We start from the raw sequence: 20517 nt of genomic DNA, 5'->3' as shown, positions 1-20517 counted from the left end.
AGGCTAGACCACACCCACTAGGGAGTCACAGGGACCTCCCTGTCTCTGCCTCCTCAGCACTGGGATCGCAAGACCATACTACTAGCCGGGCGGGCGTACTCTTACCTGAGGACTAAAGTCAACTCTTCATACTTGTGTGGCCGGCCCTTTACCAGATCTCTGACCTTTACCAGGTCACCCAAGTGACCCTCCTGATCTGCCTGTAGTTTCAGGTCTGTGCGGCTGCTGAAGAATGACCCCGTTAGCTTCCAGAAGTTTCCCTACAGCAATGAGGATGAGGCCTGGAAGACGTACCTGGAGAACCCTTTGACAGCCGCCACCAAGGCCATGATGAGAGTCAACGGGGACGAGGAGAGCGTGGCCGCTCTGAGCTTTCTCTACGACTACTATATGGTAAGCTCGCCCCTCGGACCGAGTACATGGCTGCTAAGTGTGTCTCCGCTGCCAGGCCTCGAGGCTCAGCAGCCCCTCCACCCAGGGCCTTTGCACATGCCCTTCCTGTTTTCCTGACTAAACCCTACTACTCTCAGCCTGGGCCTCAGCTCAAATGTACCCTCGTTTTCTCATGACGCGGTGAGTCCAGAGGGTCTCCTGGGTCTCATTTCTGTATCACCAGATCCTTCCCCTCCACCCTCCCTGCCACCCCTCTCCTTCAAAACACTGTGTGCCCACACATTGCCGTCGCCCTACAAGATGGCTCCTGGAGAGTGGCCGCACTTCATGACATGGCTGAAGTCCCAGCACCCGCACAACCCGCCACCTGGTGTGCAGCACACACTGCTTGAGAGGATTCCTGGCTTGGCCAAGCACACTGCATCTCCGTCGTCCCCAGCAGCCACCCTTTCTGCCCTGTCCCTTGGGTCATCCTAGCCTCCTGCTATCCCCACCCACTGTTCTAATCCCACCAACTGCAACCGACCTCTCCTTTTCCCTAGTGTCTTCCTCTCCCCCCAGCCTCTGCCATCAGGCTACCTTTTCTCCTCCCTATTTCTGGGTCTTGGCTTTGACTCTGGGGACTGTTGGTTCTCAGGCGTGGATGGGCATTGGGTGCTTTCACCTCTCAATCAGTTTATCAGTCATGGATATGAACTCAAAACGCACCACCACCACCCCATGCAGTGCCTCTGCCTATGCCAGACATTACTAATAGATTGCGGCTTGCTTCATCATGGAGCATCCATGAGGCCTCAGCAGTTTTGCTAACCCAGAGCTCTGGGCAGGGCAGCCCTGCCTGTGTGAGTATCTGAATTTCCATAGCGAGCAAAGCTGTCTGGCCCTGGGGGATTGCTCCAATAAATCTGCCTGGATTTGTTGAAATAGTGGTCCCTGAAGGTGAACATTCAAAGCCTGTGGAGGGGGTCAGAGGCAGGGGTGTTTGTCCACCCTAACGTGAGAAAGCAAGTGAATTCTCTGCATGACTTCAGAGGTCCAGAGAGACCAAGATGTACAGTTCCTGACAGAGAAGGCCCCAGGCTGTCTCTGGTCCTCATCCCAGGAGAGCTTGGCCCCCCCTGCCTGCTGTCTACTAGCAGTCTCTGGATCCTGTCTAGCTCAGGCCAACAGGATGGAATTTGATGGGCTACTCCAGCTCACGGTCATGATGGAAGCCAGAATTCTTCATCCATCTTCAAGTCTCAGCTTGGAGTTCACAGGGTGAGGCTAGATTGTAAAATAAAACCCATGCAAGAGGTAACTTTCAGGGCGGTGCCTCTCCCCCTCCATCCTGCTCTGTGTACCAACAGTTCTCTTTGAGGCTAATATGAGGTCCAGAGGTGTGTAGTGCCTTGCCCAAGGACACACAGCCAATATATGGTTGATCTCAGAAGGGAACTGAGAAATGGACTTAGAATCTATGTAGAAATGAAATCTGGAGTCTACACTCCTTGAAGCGGAGTCTCTGACCCTTGCTCTCCCTACTTAGGTCATAGTAGTGATAGTAATAGAAATTCAGGGTAATGAGGGACATTAAATAAGAAGCATTTCGTACAAGGTCTCACTTATAGGAAGTGCTCTTTTTGGTTTTGTTTTTAATCTATAGCTTTAGACTTTCCTTGAAGAGGGAGCTATAATCCCCTATTTAACATTTGAAGGAATTGGGGCTCAGAGAAATGCAGTCATTTAGCCAGTGTCACACAGCACTTTTAAGTGGTGAAACAAGTCAGACAGGCTAGCCTGACGCCCACTAGCAGACTCTCGACTAGAAAGCACAGTGAGGTGCTGTCCAGCCTGTAACCTGGGTCTCCGTCTCCATCTCCGTCTCCGTCTCTGTGGCGGCCAGAGCACCTGCCAGCTTGAATCACTCACTTTCCTCCCAAGCGTGCCAGGGCCTGGCCTCAGGCTCTGGAGGGTGGGAGGGTCCGGATAACCAGGCCTAGCCAGAGCCACCCATCAGCCTGTCCCTCTTCTCCTCCCAGGGTCCCAAGGAAAAGCGGATACTGTCCTCCAGCACTGGTGGCCGGAATGACCAAGGAAAGAAGTAAGCTACTCAAGGCCATCTCTCTCTCTCTCTCTCAAGACCCTTACCTCCTTCCCTGCTCCGCTGGGGACCCCTGAATGCTGGTGGGCCCGCCTGCTAAGCAGAAGGGGTGTGGCGCTGGAACCCATAGTACTTCTTAGCACTCCTGTATTTTAACTTCCTTTAAGATCAGAAGCAAACAGTCTGTACAACTCAGCCTGGATTCTACTTATCTTTCTGCTGGTGCAATAGGGAGGTTTCAGAACAACTGATACCCAGCTGGAGGTATAGCTCAGTCGGTAGAGAGCTTGCCTATCAAGCATGAGGCCCTGGGTTTCGAAGCACCACACCGAACCCAGGTATGCTAGTGCATGCCTGCATGCCGATCATCTCAGCATTTGAGAGGTAGAGGCAGGAACATCAGGAGTTCAAGGTCATCCTCAGCTGAATTTGAGGCTAGCCTGGGCTACAAGAGATCCCATCTCCAAAACAACAACAACAAAGGAAAAAAAACCCTAATGATATCAAAAGAAGAGTTTTGCTAAGTTATAATAAAGCTGTGCTTGAATGCACGCGTACACACACACACACACACACACACACACGCAGATCCCAGTTGCTCATATCATTTGGGTTGACATTTACTGCACACACATTTCAAAGCCACAGGAGCAGGAAAGCCTAAGAGGTGGCTTTTTGGTCCAATGTCCAACCCCTCCTCCAAGGGGTCACCTAGGTGCCCGTCTTTCTGCACTTCCTCTCTCCTAGGAAACGGGACTTCACAGAAGTCACTGTATATGGCTCACTAGTGGCTTCTAGAAAGCTCCAAATGTCTAGGGTCATTGCAGCTCTCCATGACCCAGAAGCTGGCCGGGGTCCTCCTCTGCACTGATGGAGTAGGGTTCGGGGTGCATGGGCCTCTCTGAAATGAACTCTACAGTTCAGTGACTTCTAGTCACAAGCGCAATGCCTGATTCTTACAAAATAGTCAAATTCTACAGCTGTATATAAAATAAGAAGTAAGACCTTTTGTGTAGTACTATACCCGCTCCCTGAGCAGTTTGGAGTATCTTCATTTGCTGACCTTTTTCTGAACACATAGCCACTGTCTCCCACCTCCCAGACACACCCCACTGAATGTCTCAGTCCAGATGTTTTGAAGTGAAGACATTCTGGCACAGGGACATTTGGCTCAGAAACAAATGCTTAAACTTTCAGTGTTCTGAGTTAACTAGCCCTATAACAGCTAATGCAGGTTGTCCCCTCAGCCCAGGGCCTGGGTGAATTACCATTTCTTACCCTCTCCCCCTCTTGTCACCATGGCCAACTGGCCTCCTGCAGAGTCCTGTTTAGAGTCTAGCTTCTCACAGCACACTGGGAGGGCCTAAATCTTACACAGGATCACCATCAGTCCAGCCTAGAGAGATAGAGCATGCTCACTTTAACGGTCTCTCCCCCAGGTACTACCACAGCATGGACTATGAGTCGGATCTTGCCCCCCTTGAGAGCCCCACGCACCTCATGAAATTTTTGACAGAGAGCGTGTCTGGAAGCCCAGACTACGCAGACCAACTCAAGAAGAACAACCTGCTAGGCTTGGAGGGGGCTCTACCCACCCCCGGCAAGACCAATACCGTCCCCCCGGGTCCAAGTAAGCTGGAAGCCAGCTCCATGGACAGCTACCTCTTGCCCACCAGCGACATGTACGACAACGGCTCCCTCAACTCATTATTTGAGAGCATTCATGGGGTTCCACCCACACAGCGCTGGCAACCAGACAGCACCTTCAAAGATGACCCACAGGAGGTGAGAGTCTGTCCCCGAGCCCCTCCCAACAGCCCTGGATATGTGTATGCGTGCCCAGAAGGAGAAAAGACAGTACGAAGGTCAGAGCTTTGCCATGAATGTGAGAAAGTTCTAGACCTAAGGCAGGGCTGCCATGGATTGCCGTCCAAGTTTACGCTGCACAGCCTGTGCGGCCGTGTGTGCAGCCCTGGGCTGAGCCCCCTACAGCCCGAACATGGCCACTTATTCTCCTGTTTGCTGTTCTCTACAGTCGCTGCTTTTCCCTGATATCCTGAAGACATCCCCAGAACCCCCATGTCCGGAGGATTATCCAAGCCTCAAGAGGTAACTTGGTTTTTCCTAGGACCTTGGAGCAGGAGGCTGATATATAGAGCTCCACAGTAACCCTAGAACACAGCAGAATCCACAGCCTGTTCCTGGGCAGCAACTGGGGCTGTGGGCTCAGCACCGTTAGAAACACACAGACCTGTAAGATCAGTCCTTGAGCGGTGGAAACAGGGGGATCGCTGTGAGTTTGGGGTCAGTGTGAGCTTTGCAGTGAGTCTGAGGCCAGCTTGGACTATATACTGAGCTCCTAGCCAGTCTGGGTTACATAGTCAGATCATCTCTCAACCCTCCTAGACTCTCTAAAAAAGGAAAACTGAGGTTAAATTGTCTTGAGTCCCCCCACCCCATCCCATGGCTTTGCCCCTACTCTGGATTCTGCCTGGTTTTCTTTAGACTCCTTTGCTCAGTTAGAACAGGATTCAACAGAGACCATGCCAGGTCAGGAGAATGACTTAGGTCACACAGCAAGTCCACCTCACACCCAGACCCTTCCCCCATGCTCCCAGGACACCTCCACCCAGAGCCTGTCTCACCATCCTCTCACTCCCCACAGCGACTTTGAATATACCCTGGGCTCCCCCAAAGCCATTCACACCAAAGCAGGGGAGTCACCCATGGCCTACCTCAACAAGGGACAGTTCTACCCGGTCACCCTACGCACACCAGCGGGAGGGAAAGGCCTCGCTCTGTCCTCCAGCAAAGTCAAGGTGTGTGGGGCAGCTTGGGGAGGGCGTCACTGGTACGCATTCTGGGGAACTCTTGTCACTTGAGGGGAGGCAGGAGGAGGGTAAAGCGGAGCAGCCGGGCCATGCTCTCTCTGGGAGCCTGGTGCTCGGGCCTCCAGACCGGGATGACATGGCCGCTGTACTTACAGAGCGTGGTGATGGTTGTATTCGATAACGACAAGGTCCCCGTAGAGCAGCTTCGCTTCTGGAGACACTGGCATTCCCGGCAACCCACCGCCAAGCAGCGCGTCATCGACGTCGGTGAGAGTGAAGCCTGTGCCTCTCCTCCCTCACCCCTTCCCTCTCCTACCCCAGGTCAAACCCAGCAGGGTTCAGGGCAGGAGATTACATCTGCTGATGGAACCAGCAGCCATGGGGATGAGACGGGGCTTGGGGCCCTGGCAGTGTGAGAAAAAGGGACACATGGTGCCGTCCACCATGGGGTTCAGCATGGAACCGAACTCGGAGGTCAGATGATACAGTCAGATGCAGGAAGCCCTGGGCTGTGTCCCCAGCACTTTGTAAAACTGGCATGGTGGCACAGACTTGTCATTTCTGCCCTTGGGAGTGGAGGCAGGAGCATCAGTTTAGGTCATCTTGAGTACACAGAGTTTAAAGCCAGCCTGGGCTACACAAGACCCTGTCTTTTAAAAAAAAAAATAATAAAATAAAATAAAAAGCAGGGGAGAGGGGGCGTGTGCCTGGGCCATCTTGTCCCTGGACCACCCCAACCAGTTAGAGACCCAGCCCAAGTTCTGCCTCCATCTTTTCCTGTCTGCCTGTATGAGTTATGCCCCCTCCCCTCCCTATTCCTCAGTTTATCCAGCTGTCAAACATCAGGTGGCCAGCTGCCTGGCTGTGTGCAGGTTGGGACCGCTCAAGGGCTTGGCTGAGAGGCTGAACGGTGGAGCAATTAGGAGACTAGGCTTAAGAGCCAAATAGGGTGCTCCTTGCTCTGCCTTTCATTTGCTGTGTGACTTTGGGTGAAAAACCCAGCGTCTCTGAGCTCTACTCTCCTCCTATGTAAACCGACTATTCAGAGGGTTGGGAGCATTCACTGAGGTTTGCCCTGTACCAGTACTGCACTAATGACAGCTGCCAGGATCCCTGCTCCTACACCTGCTGCCCCACTGCATACCCCTTGCTACACGTTCGTTGCTCAATTACCTCAGCGACCATCTGTCACACTTCTAGGATAACCTCTGAACCATATCTTGGGGGTTGGCATGCCTGTCCTTGCCTGGAATGCATGTCTCTTTCCCACTGACCTCACTCTGGTCTCCTATACTTCCAGCGGACTGTAAAGAAAACTTCAACACGGTCCAGCACATCGAGGAGGTGGCCTATAACGCGCTGTCCTTTGTGTGGAATGTCAACGAGGAAGCCAAAGTGAGTGTGGGCTTGGGCGGGGCGACCGTGCCTGGGAACGGCTTGAGGGAACCAAGGGTGGTGGCACCCAGGTGGTTGCATTCATAGGCATCAGAGGCACAGGCTCTGGGCTGACAAGCTGGGCTGTACCCAACCGTTCCCCTCAGAAGCCATGTCACTGTGTTAAAGTATAGCCCCAACTGACTGGTTGTCATGGAGATGGGGTGATTGGCAGATATCAGCATCCCTATCCTTCGGATAACTGAGCCTCACTGCAAGGGGCTCAAAGCTCCTGGCTGCAGGCTGACACAGGCTCAGAAGTAGCAGGAGAGGGCTTGGTTCCCAGGCACTGGCTTCTTAGATGCCGTGGGCTGTGGTGACCTCCTATTGCCACATCTAAGAGGCTAGAACGAGGCCATGGGGAGGGAGGCCATGGGGTTGGGGAAGGGAGAAGCCAAGGAGAGGGAGCCCGAACCCCGAACCCCGAGCATTCTCCCTACCCAGGTGCCAGAGCCCATCACCAGCTGGGCATTTACAGATTCTCCATCTTGTGGAAATAGCACCAGCTTGGCCCTTAGGGGTTGGGTGACCTCTCTCCAGTCAGTCCTTCCATACCCTGGACAGGCTCCACCACACCCACTGAAACTGGGACCACTCATCCCAAAGGCATCTGTGGACCCCTGCATCCCTGGAGGGACATAGAGAAGATATGGGGGCGGGGGGGGGGGAGGCCCAACTGACATGGTTGTTATTTAAACAGAGCTAGGGGCTGGAGGAGCAGCCTGCCAGTCATGGGAGGTGGGAGAGTTTCTTGGAAAGGGAGGGGTGGGCCAGGGAAGTGGGAGAGTTTCATGGGAAGGGAGAGGTGGGTTTCGGTGGGGCTTTTTCTCACAGCTGTTATGCCCTCAGGCCTGGGTCTCAGCACTAGCTGGGAGCTGGCGGAGGCTGCCTCATAGCTGGGTCGGTTGAGCGGAGCTCCCACAAAGCCTGTGACCAGGGGGTCTGTGGAGATGCTCTCCCCGACCATCCCCCCAGCCCCACTTTTCAGGTCAAGATTGTTTCTAAGGGGAAATGTCCCAGAGACAAGTCCCAGACTGGGGCAGTAGAATCTGACCCTGAGCCTGCCAGGGCTGAGACAGGCCTGAGAAAACACAGACTGTCTGTAGACTTTGAACCAAACCATCACCAGAATCTCCAGCATCCCTGATTGACAAGAAGTGTGAACTCTTTCAGCCCCACATTTACCCGTCCCCATCTGCAGATAAAACAAACAGGGTCTGAGGAAGCCCATAGCATCTGTCCTAGCCACAAGCTGGCAAACTTCCCACGGCAGATTAGGAGGACCAGGTCCACGCTGACTCCCTAGGGAATGGGCCACATCAGTTCTGTCTCCGCTGAGCCTCCATAGCTGTAGAATAGAGATAACCTCGGTAGCCTCTGGCCACAACTGGCACAGGACTACTGAATGGCAAGAACTGGAATCCCATGCTGGCTTTAATTGGTCCTCAGTGTGAAGTGTCGCCTCCTGTGTGCCTGGGTCAGCAGGGAAGCTGTGTCCCCCTAACTTGCTCCAAGCTGCAGAGAAATAAACCTTCAGACCTACAGACCTCAAAGGATCCTTAGTACCCTCCCCGGGTGGGGTGACCCCAGTGAGCTAGAAGGGGGACACCAGCCTGGCTCCAGCTGCACCCCCTCCCAACTGTGAAAGGAAGCAGGTACTGATGCACGCCTGCAGGACCCAAGATGGCTGGAGGGTAGTCACTGAGCTATCAGACCTGAGTTGATTGCTTATCCACTCCCTGCTCTGTCCCCAGGTGTTCATCGGTGTCAACTGTCTGAGCACAGACTTCTCCTCGCAGAAGGGGGTGAAGGGTGTCCCCCTGAACTTGCAAATTGACACTTATGACTGTGGAGCAGGCACTGAGCGCCTGGTACACCGTGCTGTCTGCCAGATCAAGATCTTCTGTGATAAGGTGTGTGTGTGTGAGTGTGCATGCATGTGTGTGTATGTGTGCATGTGTATGTGAGTGTGCATGTATGTGTGCATGAGTGTGGGGGCATGTGAGTGTGTGTGTTTGTGTGTAAACATGTGTGTGCATGTGTATAGGTGAGAGTGCATGCATTTGTGTGTGTGTGAGTATGTGAGTGTGCGTGCATGTGTGTGTGAATATGCATGTGTGTGCATGTGTAAGTGTGCATGTGTGGGTGCAGAGTCTGTAAATTAATCAGGCTCTATGGCTCCATTTTCTCCCCTAGTCCTCCTCATTCCTGCTCATCTCCCCCTCCCCCCACTTCCCTCCATCTCCATCTCTATCAACTTCCTTCTTCATCTCTCTCAAGACTTGAGCCGACTTCAGGGATGCTGGGCCTTGGGCTGATATTGGTTCATTTCTCACTTTCCCTGTGGCCCATATTCAAGATGCAAAGCAGCAGCTGTGGACGTGGCTGCCCCTCCCCTGCCCCTGGTGAGCACCACCTCTCTTTGCAGGGAGCAGAGAGGAAGATGCGTGATGATGAACGGAAGCAGTTTCGAAGGAAGGTCAAGTGCCCAGACTCCAGCAACAATGGTCAGTAAACAGCGGACAGGGGCCCAGGTGGGGCAGGCTAAAGGGAAGGTGGACAGAGAGGCCGGTCAGGGCCTTCAGGGCTCACTGGCTTCTTTTTTCCCATCAGGCATCAAGGGCTGCCTGCTGTCAGGCTTCCGGGGCAGCGAGACCACATACCTGCGGCCAGAAGCTGACCTGGAGACCCAGCCCGTGTTGTTTATCCCTAACCTGCATTTCTCCAGCCTCCAGCGCCCAGGAGGGGTGAGGAGCGGGCAGGTGGGGGAGGGACCAGGCAGGCCCTGGATCTAGATAGGGCCTGTCTAACACACTACTGGGGGGTTCTACTTGCTACCGCCATGATGGTATTAGGGTGTTTCCCCGAACTGCTATTGAAAAGCAAAAAGAAAACGGCTTCTGTTGAACAGCAAGGAGTTTAAAAACGATCACTGTTCATGTGGGTATATAGCCTCAGGGACCTGTCACAAGGAAAAGAGAAATGGGTTCTCTCTTTATCACACTCTCTGAGCTTGGGCTCTCATGGAAGATATCAATTGGAGCCACACCCAGGCTGGGTGGCTGGTCCCGGGACATTCTGAGAGCCCAACAACCCCACAGCATCTTGACCCTTTCTGTACCTCTATGAGTCACCGACACTGCGTTGGGATGAAGGCACACTCCTAAAATCACATGGCCAGAGTGTGGACCCACTCTGAAGCCTAGATCAGGATCCAGGCGCCCTTGGCCACTCACTGGCTGCTCTGCCTGTCTCACACAGCATCTGCAGGCTGGAGGCACTGGGCCTCAACTGAGCTGTGTAATCGCCCTCTTGCATGCCCGTCCAATCTGTTTCCTTCAAGAACTGGCTTCACTCCGGTCTGGTCGGCTTCCTCTGTCACTATCAGCCGGCCACTTTCTTCCCTTGAAGGCTCAGCTCCTGTGGCTCCTCAGGAGCACCTGAAGGCCAGGCCATGGTGTCTGATTCAGTCCTTGGTGTCTGACTTAGGAGGCACATCACAGAGCTGTATACAGCCACCAACACGAAGTAGCTCAGATACGCCGATAAGCATTCCCACCCTTTCTGTTCTCGTGGGAGTGGCCTTTCTATATTGGTTCCATGATTGCTTGAGGCCCCAGAAAGGAAGATGTTCACTTAGTGGCCCCAGCTGGGTAGGCAGCTATTCTGTGGAAACCAGTATCTGCACACAGTAGGAAAGAGTTGGTCCTGGGGAAAGAAACGGTGTAGGGTCCTGTGGGGTGGCCCTGAGCCATCTCCTGTCCTCTCTGGCCCTGAGTGCTCACCCCACAGGACCACACAGGTGATGCCCAATGGACAGGGCAGTAGAAATAGGGCCAGGCATGCCGTGTGCTCAGGGGCGTGGCTTCAGCTCCATCTTCCCATTATCACTGATCCCCTGCTGCAGCTCCCACCTCTGGGCTTGCTGGAATCAGGCTGGGCCACCAGCCTGCTGACAATACTGCAGCAGTTCCACTGTGTCCCTGAGTCCCCAGTTCAGCAGCCTGACCTGGTTGGTTCTTGACTTGAGACCTCCCCCCTTACCCCCAACTCAATTAGGGAGCCCTCTGTGCAGAAGAGAGAGGACTCTAATGTGGTACCCGTCCCCCTTCCTTCCCAAGCCGCTCAACTTTTTCTTCTTGTCCCTTCTTGTCTCTTTGCAGGTTGTCCCCTCAGCAGGACACAGCAGCTCTGACAGGTACAGGAAAAGCAGCCAGGGGTCCTGTCCTTACCTAAACCTGTACCCCTCATCCTGCCTCCTGTCTTTTCCCTGCTGCCTGGAGCCAGGCCTGGGTCCTCCCTCCACACTGAAACCACCTGGGTTTTTATGGGCTTCCCTTGCATGGAAAGTTGGCAAATCTCTGGTGAGACACCAGCTTGTAAAAGAAAATAAAGGCAAAGAAAAGCCTCGAAGATGGGGATCCACATTCAGGGGAGCTCTGCTGGACACCCTTTTCTCCAGCACATCACCTCCAGAGGCCACCGTCACCCGTGCCCTTCCCTCTGTCAGTCAGAGCCTCTGTCCCAGCAACCCTGGGGGACCCCAAATGTTTAGAGGGTGTGACAGAAGGGCGGGGCAGCGTGAGTGTGTGGCCGTCACTGGCTTGGCTTTGCACTCAGCCATCTGCCGGTATCCACTTCTTCCCTATAAATGGCATGTACGCTTGTAGGGAGTTTTTCTCCAAATTCTCTCACCATGAGTGACACAGCTCATATTCTCCAGCTACTAAATCACAGGGACAGGACTTGAACCGGAGCCAGCTTGCTCCAGACTCCACGGTCCCCACTCCTCCCAAGGCTCTACCTGCGTCTCTGGCTTCCTTCCTTCTTCTAGAAGACATAATGTGCGCAGTGCTAACTGTTCACTTTGATTAAGGCCTTGTGTGCCTCGTGCCACCTCCTGCAGCATGACAGCTCTCTCCATGGCCAGCTTCTCTAATGTATCATTTGAGGTTAAGGACCCCGCCTGGCATGCCGCCAGCATGTGGCAGGGTGGGGGTCTGACCCAGTTAGACCTGCTCCCAGTCTTAGGACTTCACCTCTGTCCTAACACTGTTAACCTTTCCTGCTTCCTTCTCTGCCCTAAGGTCCCTGGGGTGGGTCGTGGGGTGACAACTGCCCTCACCAGCCCCTCTCTGCTGCCCCACAGGCTGCCTCTGAAGCGCACCTGCTCACCCTTTGCTGAGGAGTTTGAGTCTCTTCCCTCCAAACAGGCCAAGGAAGATGACCTTCAGAGAGGTACACGGAGTCTCAGAGTCCCTCAGAGCCCTCCAAAGCCCCCCTCCCTGCCAGAGCCTTCCTAGAAGCCCCACCCACCCCATGGCTTACCTAAAGTCCCCCCACCCAAGGCCTTGGAGAGTGTTTAGGCTAAGATTTGGGAGTGGCTGAGAACACTCCAGGCCTTGGACAGATGTCACAGAGGTGGAAGGACATCTGTGACTTTGACCCTGTATGGACATGGCCCTCCCAGCAGCTAGCACGGGTGACAGCCAGCTCAGGTGACAGCTAGCACGGGTGACAGCTTGTTGGGCTGGAAGAGGCCTTCGGTTCTCTAAGTAGATAGGAGTTGGATGGACTCCTATGTCTGCTTGTCAGACTTTGACATTCTTAAGTCTGTGACTGGAAGGAGGGTGGGGGATGGGGAATAGAAGCCCCTGGAGGCTTAGATGACCTTAGAAAATCCAAGGCCTCCAGTAAGTCAGGAACCAAGCTTAGCAAAGCACTTGGGGTCCCCAGACACTGTTCCAGGTTTCAGAAGCAGCTCTGAGGTAGGGGGCAAGGACCCCAGTGCACACACACAATGATGTCAATGAAACTGAAATGACCTTTTCAAGGTCACTGGCTGTTAGGTCACAGAGCCAGACCCAATACTCAACTCGGCAAGGCAAGGCAGGGCAGTTTGGAAAGTACTAGATGCAAGTTCACCCTTGCATTAGGGCCATGCCTTTTACGAGCCTTCTCCATCCTCCCAGGTCCCTCCTCCCACTCCCAACCTCCTCTCCCCACTCCCCCCCCCCCCCCCCCGTACTCAATGTCCTCTGTCCTTGGTTTTCAGTTCTGTTGTATGTGAGGAGGGAGACAGAGGAGGTGTTTGATGCACTCATGTTGAAGACCCCGGACCTGAAGGGACTGAGGAATGCGGTAAGGTGCCTCATTTCCCACAGGAGGGCTCTGGTGGTCTGCTCTTCCCACCCCACGGGGCGGGGGTGGGGGGAGGCCAGAGCCCTGCTAGGGGGTGTGCCTCCCGATCTTATCACCCTGTCAGAACCCTGCTCCACCCTGAGAGTCACTCACACCATAAATCCTCCTTAATCTGATGGCTGCTGTCTGACAGCCCAGGGCTTTTGTTGGTTTTGCAAACCTGTTTCTGTTTTAATGGGAGTGAAAACCCCTCCACAAAAGGCCAGGCCCCAGAGACGCTCATTTTTTTTCCCCTCCCAGGGTGGCCTAATTCCTTGTGCTTGCAGGACTCCGGGTGGCTGAGGGCTAGGGTGGGACTGTATCTGGACAAGGAGACCTTCTCCCAACCCCTAGCCACCTGAGTACCGCCCAGCCTGAGCAGGGTGAGGGTCACCAGGGCTTTGGACTTGAAGGTAAAACCTCTTATGACAGCTAGGCACCTGAAGCTGGGGGATCCTTGGCAGCCGGGCTGAGCTGCTAATGGAGACCCTCGGGCCTGGCGTTTTGTTCTATCTGTCATGCGCAACCGCCTCTGCTCTTTCTCCTCTGGGCACTGTTTAGCATCGCCTCACTCTGAGGACTGGCACAGGTGGCGTAAGTGCCAGTCAAGCCCAAGTTTCCTGCCCTCTGGGCAGCCTTGCTCTTGTAACATATTCCCAGCCTGCCTGGCATCAGCCCCAGGAAGTTGGGCTCACAAAAAGTCATTAATGTCACTTGAAAACAGATAGAATCTTTGGGCTGAACAGCAAACTTATAGCAGATTAGCTCTCACCGGCACCCGCTCTTGATTTCTCTGTTTCCAGGGGTTAGAGCTCAGTACTGAGTGTTTTCCAGACGGCCCTGGCAGTGATTGGCTACACTACCATTAGAAGAACATCTAGGGACATTTCTAGTTTGGAGAAATCTCTTGTGAAACATACCCAGGACACCGAACTCTTCCTGTTTCTTAACTGCCCAGAGAGGGCCGCCTGCCACTGGTGTCGTGGGCCTGGGTTTAACTGTGGCTTTAAAGCCGCCTGTTCCTCTAGGCACCCGCATTTGACTGAGCGCTGACAGCAGGCAGGACCTGGTCCTTTCCGAGTTCTTTTCATTGCCCCCAAGTGAAACTAAGAGAGGAACACTGTTCTATAACTCCCCAAGTATGGTGGCACACACTTTTAACTCCAGTGTTCCAGAGGCAGAAGCAGGCGGATCTCTGTAAGTTCAAGGCCAGCCTGGTCTACATAGTAAGTTTCAGGAGTGCCAGAGTGAAATAGAGAGACCCTGTCTCAAACAACAACAGTGAAAAGTTAGGCCAACCTAGTGAGGGGCAGGGACCACTCGCCCTGCTGGGTCAGGCTGCTCAGCTAAGCCTGGAGCCACAGCTGCCTCATCCATAGAGGTGTGGACCTAATGGGTCATTAGGCTCTGAGCCAGGCTTGGGCACTTGGTGCTCTGGGGGCCAACCCCATCCGCTGCAATTATTAACTCCTGCTCAGGAGAAGGACATGCGGAGTACCCCACCTAAAAGCAGGTCCAGGAACATGCCCACTGCTTCCAAGACAGTGACAGTGACACTCATGGAACTTTGGAACATGGCAGGAGCTGGCACGAATGTATTCCATCATCAGCCAATCGTTCAGCTCTCTCAGCAGTCCTCTGGGGTGGGCCTTCTTGCTGTCCCCACAGAGTCTGCATAAGGTCACCGGCCAGTGAAAAATCAAATCCTTAAACACAGATCCAAACGTCAGACCCTAGGTGAGAACCAGAGGAACCAGTAGATGCTCAACCAGGGTCTATATTTTATAGACCCTAAAATGCAGTTCCTAAGTGTTTCTTGTGATTTGACTTATCACAAGACAATACAAAATAATATCAACCCCTCTAAGTATGGTGTACACTTACTGGCATGCATGCATGCACGCACTGCACACACAGGGGAGGGTACCCGGAGGCCAGGGCGTTCACCCTAAGGAAATAGGATCATTGTAATCCTCTTTGTTTTCCCACAATGCTGATAAATATCATTTTTATAGCCACCAAGTATAAGGCAGTAGTATAAAGTGTGTATAAATCCAGTTTGGGCGACAGGCAGTGAAACCCTACCGTTTCCTTGCAGATCTCTGAGAAGTACGGCCTCCCCGAAGAGAATATTTGCAAAGTGTACAAGAAATGCAAGCGAGGGTAAGTGCCCCTTCAGCCCTCCCGTGGGCTACTCGGAGCTACCAAAGTTGTTCTTGGCCTTGGCGGACTTCAGAGAACATGCTCAGTGGTGGGGGAGGGGGGAGCGTCCCCAAGTCAGGCCAAGGCCATAGTCACCTCACCACCTGCAGAAACCAGCGTGAGAGTAGGAGGGAGGTGCCAGGGTCTTCTCACAAGTGACCCTCCTGGCATAGAGGGGGAGTGCGGGTCACTCATCAGAAGACCCAAGTTCAAGTCCCCAAAGCACTGGAGACCAAAGTTCTTTCTTATTCTTATCTTAATTGTAGCCTCCACTGTTCAGACATCAGACTGAGTTTATCTCATTTAACCCTCCGGTCACACTGGCATATACCCCCACATTTTACATGCTGGGAAACTGAGGCTTGGAGCTAATAAGCAGGGGCGGGTGCAGGAGCAGTAAGGCACCAAAGGCAAGGAGGCCCAGAGGAGCCTCCCCAGGCAGAGGGTGGCGGGAAGAGGTGGCAGCCAGGAAGCTCAGTGGGAATTTGATTGGGGGTTAAGCCCAGTCAAAGAAACTTCAAGGTTTTCTTCCACCTCCAGGCTGGAATAGAGCGGACAGGAGCAGGCTATAGTCTAGGACCTGCCAGTCCCGTAGTTGCTCTGCCCAGGGCACAGCCACACCCCACTAGACAATCTCACTCCACGGCCCACACTGTGGTCACTCGTTCTCCCGTTGAGAAGGCCTTGCCCGCCAGGCCTGGCTTCCTCCCGCCCTGCTGGCCCTCTCCTTACTCTGTGGCTCCCAGCTAGCCTCCTAGGCAAAAGGCTGGAGTGTAGAAAAGGACCCATTCGGTTTGTGTTTCAGGAGAATCTAGAGGGTTTTGTCTGTGTGTGGGGTCTCTCCCCTCCCACCAGCCCCCCCACCCCAACCCACCAAGTTTCGGTTTCATAAAGGGGCTCACACTCCGTCTGGAGTAGACTGCTTTATGTCTGCTTTGCCCAGACAAGCCCGGCCCCACATCTCCTTTAGCGCCACACCTACGTGGTGCCCTGCTTCCTGCTCCTCCTGTGCAGGGCTCCCCTGCAAATCCTACCTCAGGCCACACTGAGGGGCCAGGGATAGTCTCTGTATGACTGGAAGCTGCTGAGCTGTGTGGCGCTTTTACCAGAGGCCTTCCCTTCAATCCAGGCAGCTGCTCAAACTGTGATTGTAATGACTTCCATTGCGGAAGTTCTTCCCTCAAGCCAGATCCCGTCCCCTGTGAGGCCTGGCATTGCACACCCCCACCACCCCGGCCTTGAGCTTGGTGGGATCCTCCCTTGGAAGCTGTAGTCCTGAGTTAGAGACTAACAAAAGGGATTCTCAGTGGCCTAAAGTGCACTCCCCCACAGTTTGATCTCACCCCCCTCTCCTTGTTCCTCTGACCTCTAAGAAATATGCAAATAGTCCTTGCTCGGCACTACAGACACGTCGCTCCGTAACCGTGAAAAACTTCAGCTCAAAGATGGTCTGTAAGGTCCGAAAGAACATAGTTCTAAATACGAATTCATTTAAATATATGTCCACGTCAGAGAAAGGCGGCTATTCTAATCCAAAGCCTACTTTATTCTCACAGACCCTCCCCAAAGTCCTCCAGACCAAGGTAGATAAAATCAGTTTTACAAGCATCCTGGAGTGCTTGAAAGACTAACCAATACCCCGTTCCTGCTGGCAGCCGGCCAGGGGTTTAACTCAGTACAGGCAGAGGGACTGGAAGAGAAGTCATAACAATAGCTGTTGACAAGCTCCCCCACTGGCTGGGGCCCCAGTTGTCATTGACCTCTTACTGGAGGGTCCCCCTTCACAGCGCTGCCCTGGAGGCACTCTTGCACAGCCCAGTACCCCTGGGCTGGCGGGTGCCACTCTGGGAAACAGACAACCCAACCCTGAAGTTGTCAGAGCACCCCTTCTCTCCTCACCGCCCAGCCCTGCTTTCTGGCTTCTCGCCAGTCTCCAGCCCCCAAGATAATGATCACCTGGGAATGCAGGGTCCTGCCAGCCAGCCCCCTGCCTCTGGGAGCCCCAGCTCCAACCTATTTCCCCCAAAAGGTGCTGCTGCCAGCTGGTGCTGACAGAGATGACAGAGGTAGCCCATGGGCTTCCCAGGCTCACTGCTGTCCCCTCCGCCCTTCCCAGAGTCCTCACAAAAGCAGGCATCTACTGAGCTCTTGCCCAAACACAGGCTTTGGCTTCCTTCCACCCCTCACTAACTCATATTTATGGGATTTTGTGGCCCTTTTCTCTAACCTGAAAAGTGATGTCATAGAAATACAAAGGTCTAGATTAAAACCTGCGCTCTGCCGTCTACTAACTGTGGCTACGAAAGAATAGCTTTATGTCTTTGAAGCCTAGCTTCTCCATTCTATGAACTGGCGTGACATAGTTGTTAAGAACCCGGTCTTCCTTTCTGTGTGAAATTCCGGAGGAGCAATGTCCTGCACATGAAAGTGTCCAGCAAGACCAAGGGATCAGAGATGAATGGCTGTGTGGAGGGAGGATGGAGGAAGGAGATGGGGGGTGGATGTGTAGGTGGATGGATGCGCAGATGGATGATGGATGGATGGTTGGGTAGATAAGATGGATGATGGATAGATGGATGGATGGATGAGCAGATGGATGATGGACAGATGGTTGGGTAGATAAGATGGATGGATGATGGATAGATGGATGGGTGGATGGATGGATGGATGAGCAGATGGATGGACAGATGGATGGATGGACAGATGGATGGATGGATGGACAGATGGATGGATGGACAGATGGATGGATGGACAGATGGATGGATGGTTGGGTAGATAGTATTCATGTATGTATGTATATATGTATGGATGGATGGATGGATGCATGGGTAAACAGGTAAATGCATGGGCAAATGGATGGATGGACAGAGAGATGGGTAAATGGTTGAGTGTATATGCCCAATTCCATTACCTGCTCAGAAGCTCAGCGGGGAAGGGACAAAATGAAGCTCAGGTCACCTCTGGGTGACTCTTCATCAGGGAGGCAGAGGTTACAGGGCGCTCTAGACATAAACTATCACTTTGGCCTTCTCAGAGTCCATAGCCATAGTGCTTTCTGAGGTTCAGGTCCCCGACTTGATGGTGGAGGCTGCATCCTTCCAGTCTATTATACAATCCCCTTGAGATCCCAGCTTACAGGACCTGACCAAGAGGGGCGTCATAAAGCCCTGCCTCTGACTCAGGTCAGCACACCTGAGTGGCTCAGTGTAGCCTTTTGTTAAGTCCAGATTCTTACACCTCCTGAACTTGAATTTACAGTCCGAGCCCTGAGTCTAATGACTGAGAACATAGCATCTCTCCCAGAGTTTCACGTTAGTCACTCAAAAACCTCCACATTCAGCTCAGCATAAGGGAAGGAACCATAAACAGGCACCAGCGTGGCATGACTGACCGGCCAGGCTCTGAGCTGAGACTTGGCCACTGGAATTCCTCATCTTACAGCCTGGTCTTGAGGGTCACAGAAAGCTACTGAGGTGCCTGCCACTTTGTTCTCAGACTTGTTGCCACACTACAGCCAACTCTCTCCTCCTCTCCCTTCCAGAATCCTGGTCAACATGGACAACAACATTATCCAGCACTACAGCAACCACGTGGCCTTCCTGCTGGACATGGGTGAGCTGGATGGCAAGGTCCAGATCATCCTGAAGGAGCTCTGAGGGCCCAGCGCCAACCATCCCGAACACAGGGCCTGGCTCAAGCCTCTTCGTACAACCTCTTCTGTGTTGGCTGGTACTTGAAATGCCTTTCTCGGGAGATGTGGTCTCGCAAACAGCAGACTCAGCGATATCTGAGCTAGGAAGAGACCAAGAAGGTTCCAGGATCTAAACGTCCCACCGAGGCTTGAACTCACTCCAGAGAGCCCTGCAAGCACCCAACCCACCAGAGACACAGAGTCTAATCAATACAGACCCAACTGCCTGCTTTCTCTTCTAAGTCCCGCCGCAGAGGTCCCTACAGGGTACGGGGTCACACCACCCTCCCCGCAGGGCTACACGCGCTGTCCTGATTGGCTCTGACGTTCACCCTTCATCCTTCCACCAACTTCAGACCAAAGAATTCTCACACTTTGGCCAGTTAACTTGAAACCTCGTGACTTTCAGAGGCCCTTGGAGAGGAAGCTTTCTCATTGACTTCCTTGGCACAAGATGTAAGTCGCCATCATCGAGCTGAGAAGAACAAATCCCCTTGCCACCTACTGCTGTACACATTTCTTATTTACAGTTTTCATTATGTGATATAAATATATATATAAGTATATATTGTGTACATATATGCAATATTTTGTATGTTCGTGTTACATTTTTATCATTTCAAAACTATGTATTTCATATTTCTTGAACTATTTTTTTAGCTGTTATTCGAGTATGCATTTTGTATATCATAGGGTTTAGTAATAAAAGCCTGCCTGTGCACACTTCCCCTGCTTTCGTGTGCTCCGTCCTTCTGTGAGACTCCAGTGAGTCCCACAGACCCAGAAGAGAGGCTGGGGGTGGGGGAGGAGCCCTTCCTCTCTCTCTCTCTCTTCACTGTGGCCTTGTGCCAAGGGCTTCTTGTCCTGTACATGAAGGCTAGCATTGGGCATGGCATAGTTACACTGACAGGCCACAGAATCCACACGTGGTCTCACAAGAGCCATAAGGAGGGTCCTCCCAGCCAGAGCAAGGCCCAGGAAGGTTTGCCATGGAGGTGACGAGTCCTCACAGCGAGGCCAGTGGACAGAACCCAAAGCTGGGACCCATGCCACCACAGCCTGGGCCAACTCTGCCCCTACTCTTCAGGCTAACACTGTCTCTGGATTCAACTCAAACTGCTCCCCAAAGGCAACTAACTCCACCTCACTTCCCCTCCGTACAGCAGTGACATCATATTGGTACCTTGTGTAGAGTCATGTGCCAGCAGGGCTAGGCCTCTGGGGCAGGGGACAACTTCAGACTAAGTCTTGTATCCTCCTAGGAAGAGATCAAAAGGGCAGGCCAGTGGGGAGAACACTACCTGTCTGCAGGTAGCTAGAGGCAGGAGCCGAGGAGCAGGCCATGGAGGGGTGCTGCTTACTGGCTTGCTCTCCCTGGCTTTCCTATAGAACTCAGGACCACCAGCCCAGGGATGGCCCCGCCCACACTGGGCTGGTCCCTCCCACATCAATCACTAATTAAGAAAATGCCCTACAAGCTTGCCCACACCCTAATTTTTTAATGCAGGCCTTTCCTCAGTTGAGGTTCTCATCTCTCAAAGGACTTTTTAGCCTGTGTCAAGTTGATGGAAAACTAGCCAGCACAGGAGGAGTGAGGAGAGAAAGGAATGGGGAGGGGGAAGGGAGGAGGAATTAGCGAAGAGTTGGATGAACCCGTGAAAGAAGCAAGCTGAAGAACCGAGTGTGTATCAGACCCAGCTACT

General features: G+C 53.2%; 1 protein-coding gene across 1 annotated transcript in view; it reads left to right on the top strand.

Annotated features, from left to right (window-relative positions):
• Nucleotides 1-19427, top strand: part of Grhl3 (grainyhead like transcription factor 3) — a 32020-nt gene extending 12593 nt beyond the window's left edge. Inside the window, exons 2-16 of the mRNA XM_052175700.1 lie at nt 207-393; nt 2415-2476; nt 3916-4261; nt 4512-4585; nt 5142-5295; nt 5463-5574; nt 6608-6702; nt 8496-8654; nt 9170-9248; nt 9355-9488; nt 10905-10939; nt 11891-11979; nt 12797-12882; nt 15020-15084; nt 18665-19427. Coding sequence (XP_052031660.1) covers nt 207-393; nt 2415-2476; nt 3916-4261; nt 4512-4585; nt 5142-5295; nt 5463-5574; nt 6608-6702; nt 8496-8654; nt 9170-9248; nt 9355-9488; nt 10905-10939; nt 11891-11979; nt 12797-12882; nt 15020-15084; nt 18665-18779 — 1792 coding nt within the window. The 3' untranslated portion in view covers nt 18780-19427. The remainder of the gene's footprint in view (nt 1-206; nt 394-2414; nt 2477-3915; nt 4262-4511; nt 4586-5141; nt 5296-5462; nt 5575-6607; nt 6703-8495; nt 8655-9169; nt 9249-9354; nt 9489-10904; nt 10940-11890; nt 11980-12796; nt 12883-15019; nt 15085-18664) is intronic.
• The last annotated feature ends 1090 nt before the right edge of the window (nt 19428-20517 follow it).

This window comes from Apodemus sylvaticus, chromosome 3 (genome assembly GCF_947179515.1).
Source record: "Apodemus sylvaticus chromosome 3, mApoSyl1.1, whole genome shotgun sequence".
Classification (NCBI taxonomy): Eukaryota; Metazoa; Chordata; class Mammalia; order Rodentia; family Muridae; genus Apodemus; species Apodemus sylvaticus.
The sequence above is the reverse complement of the archived record's forward strand: the minus strand, read 5'-3'. Positions and strand labels throughout refer to the sequence as shown.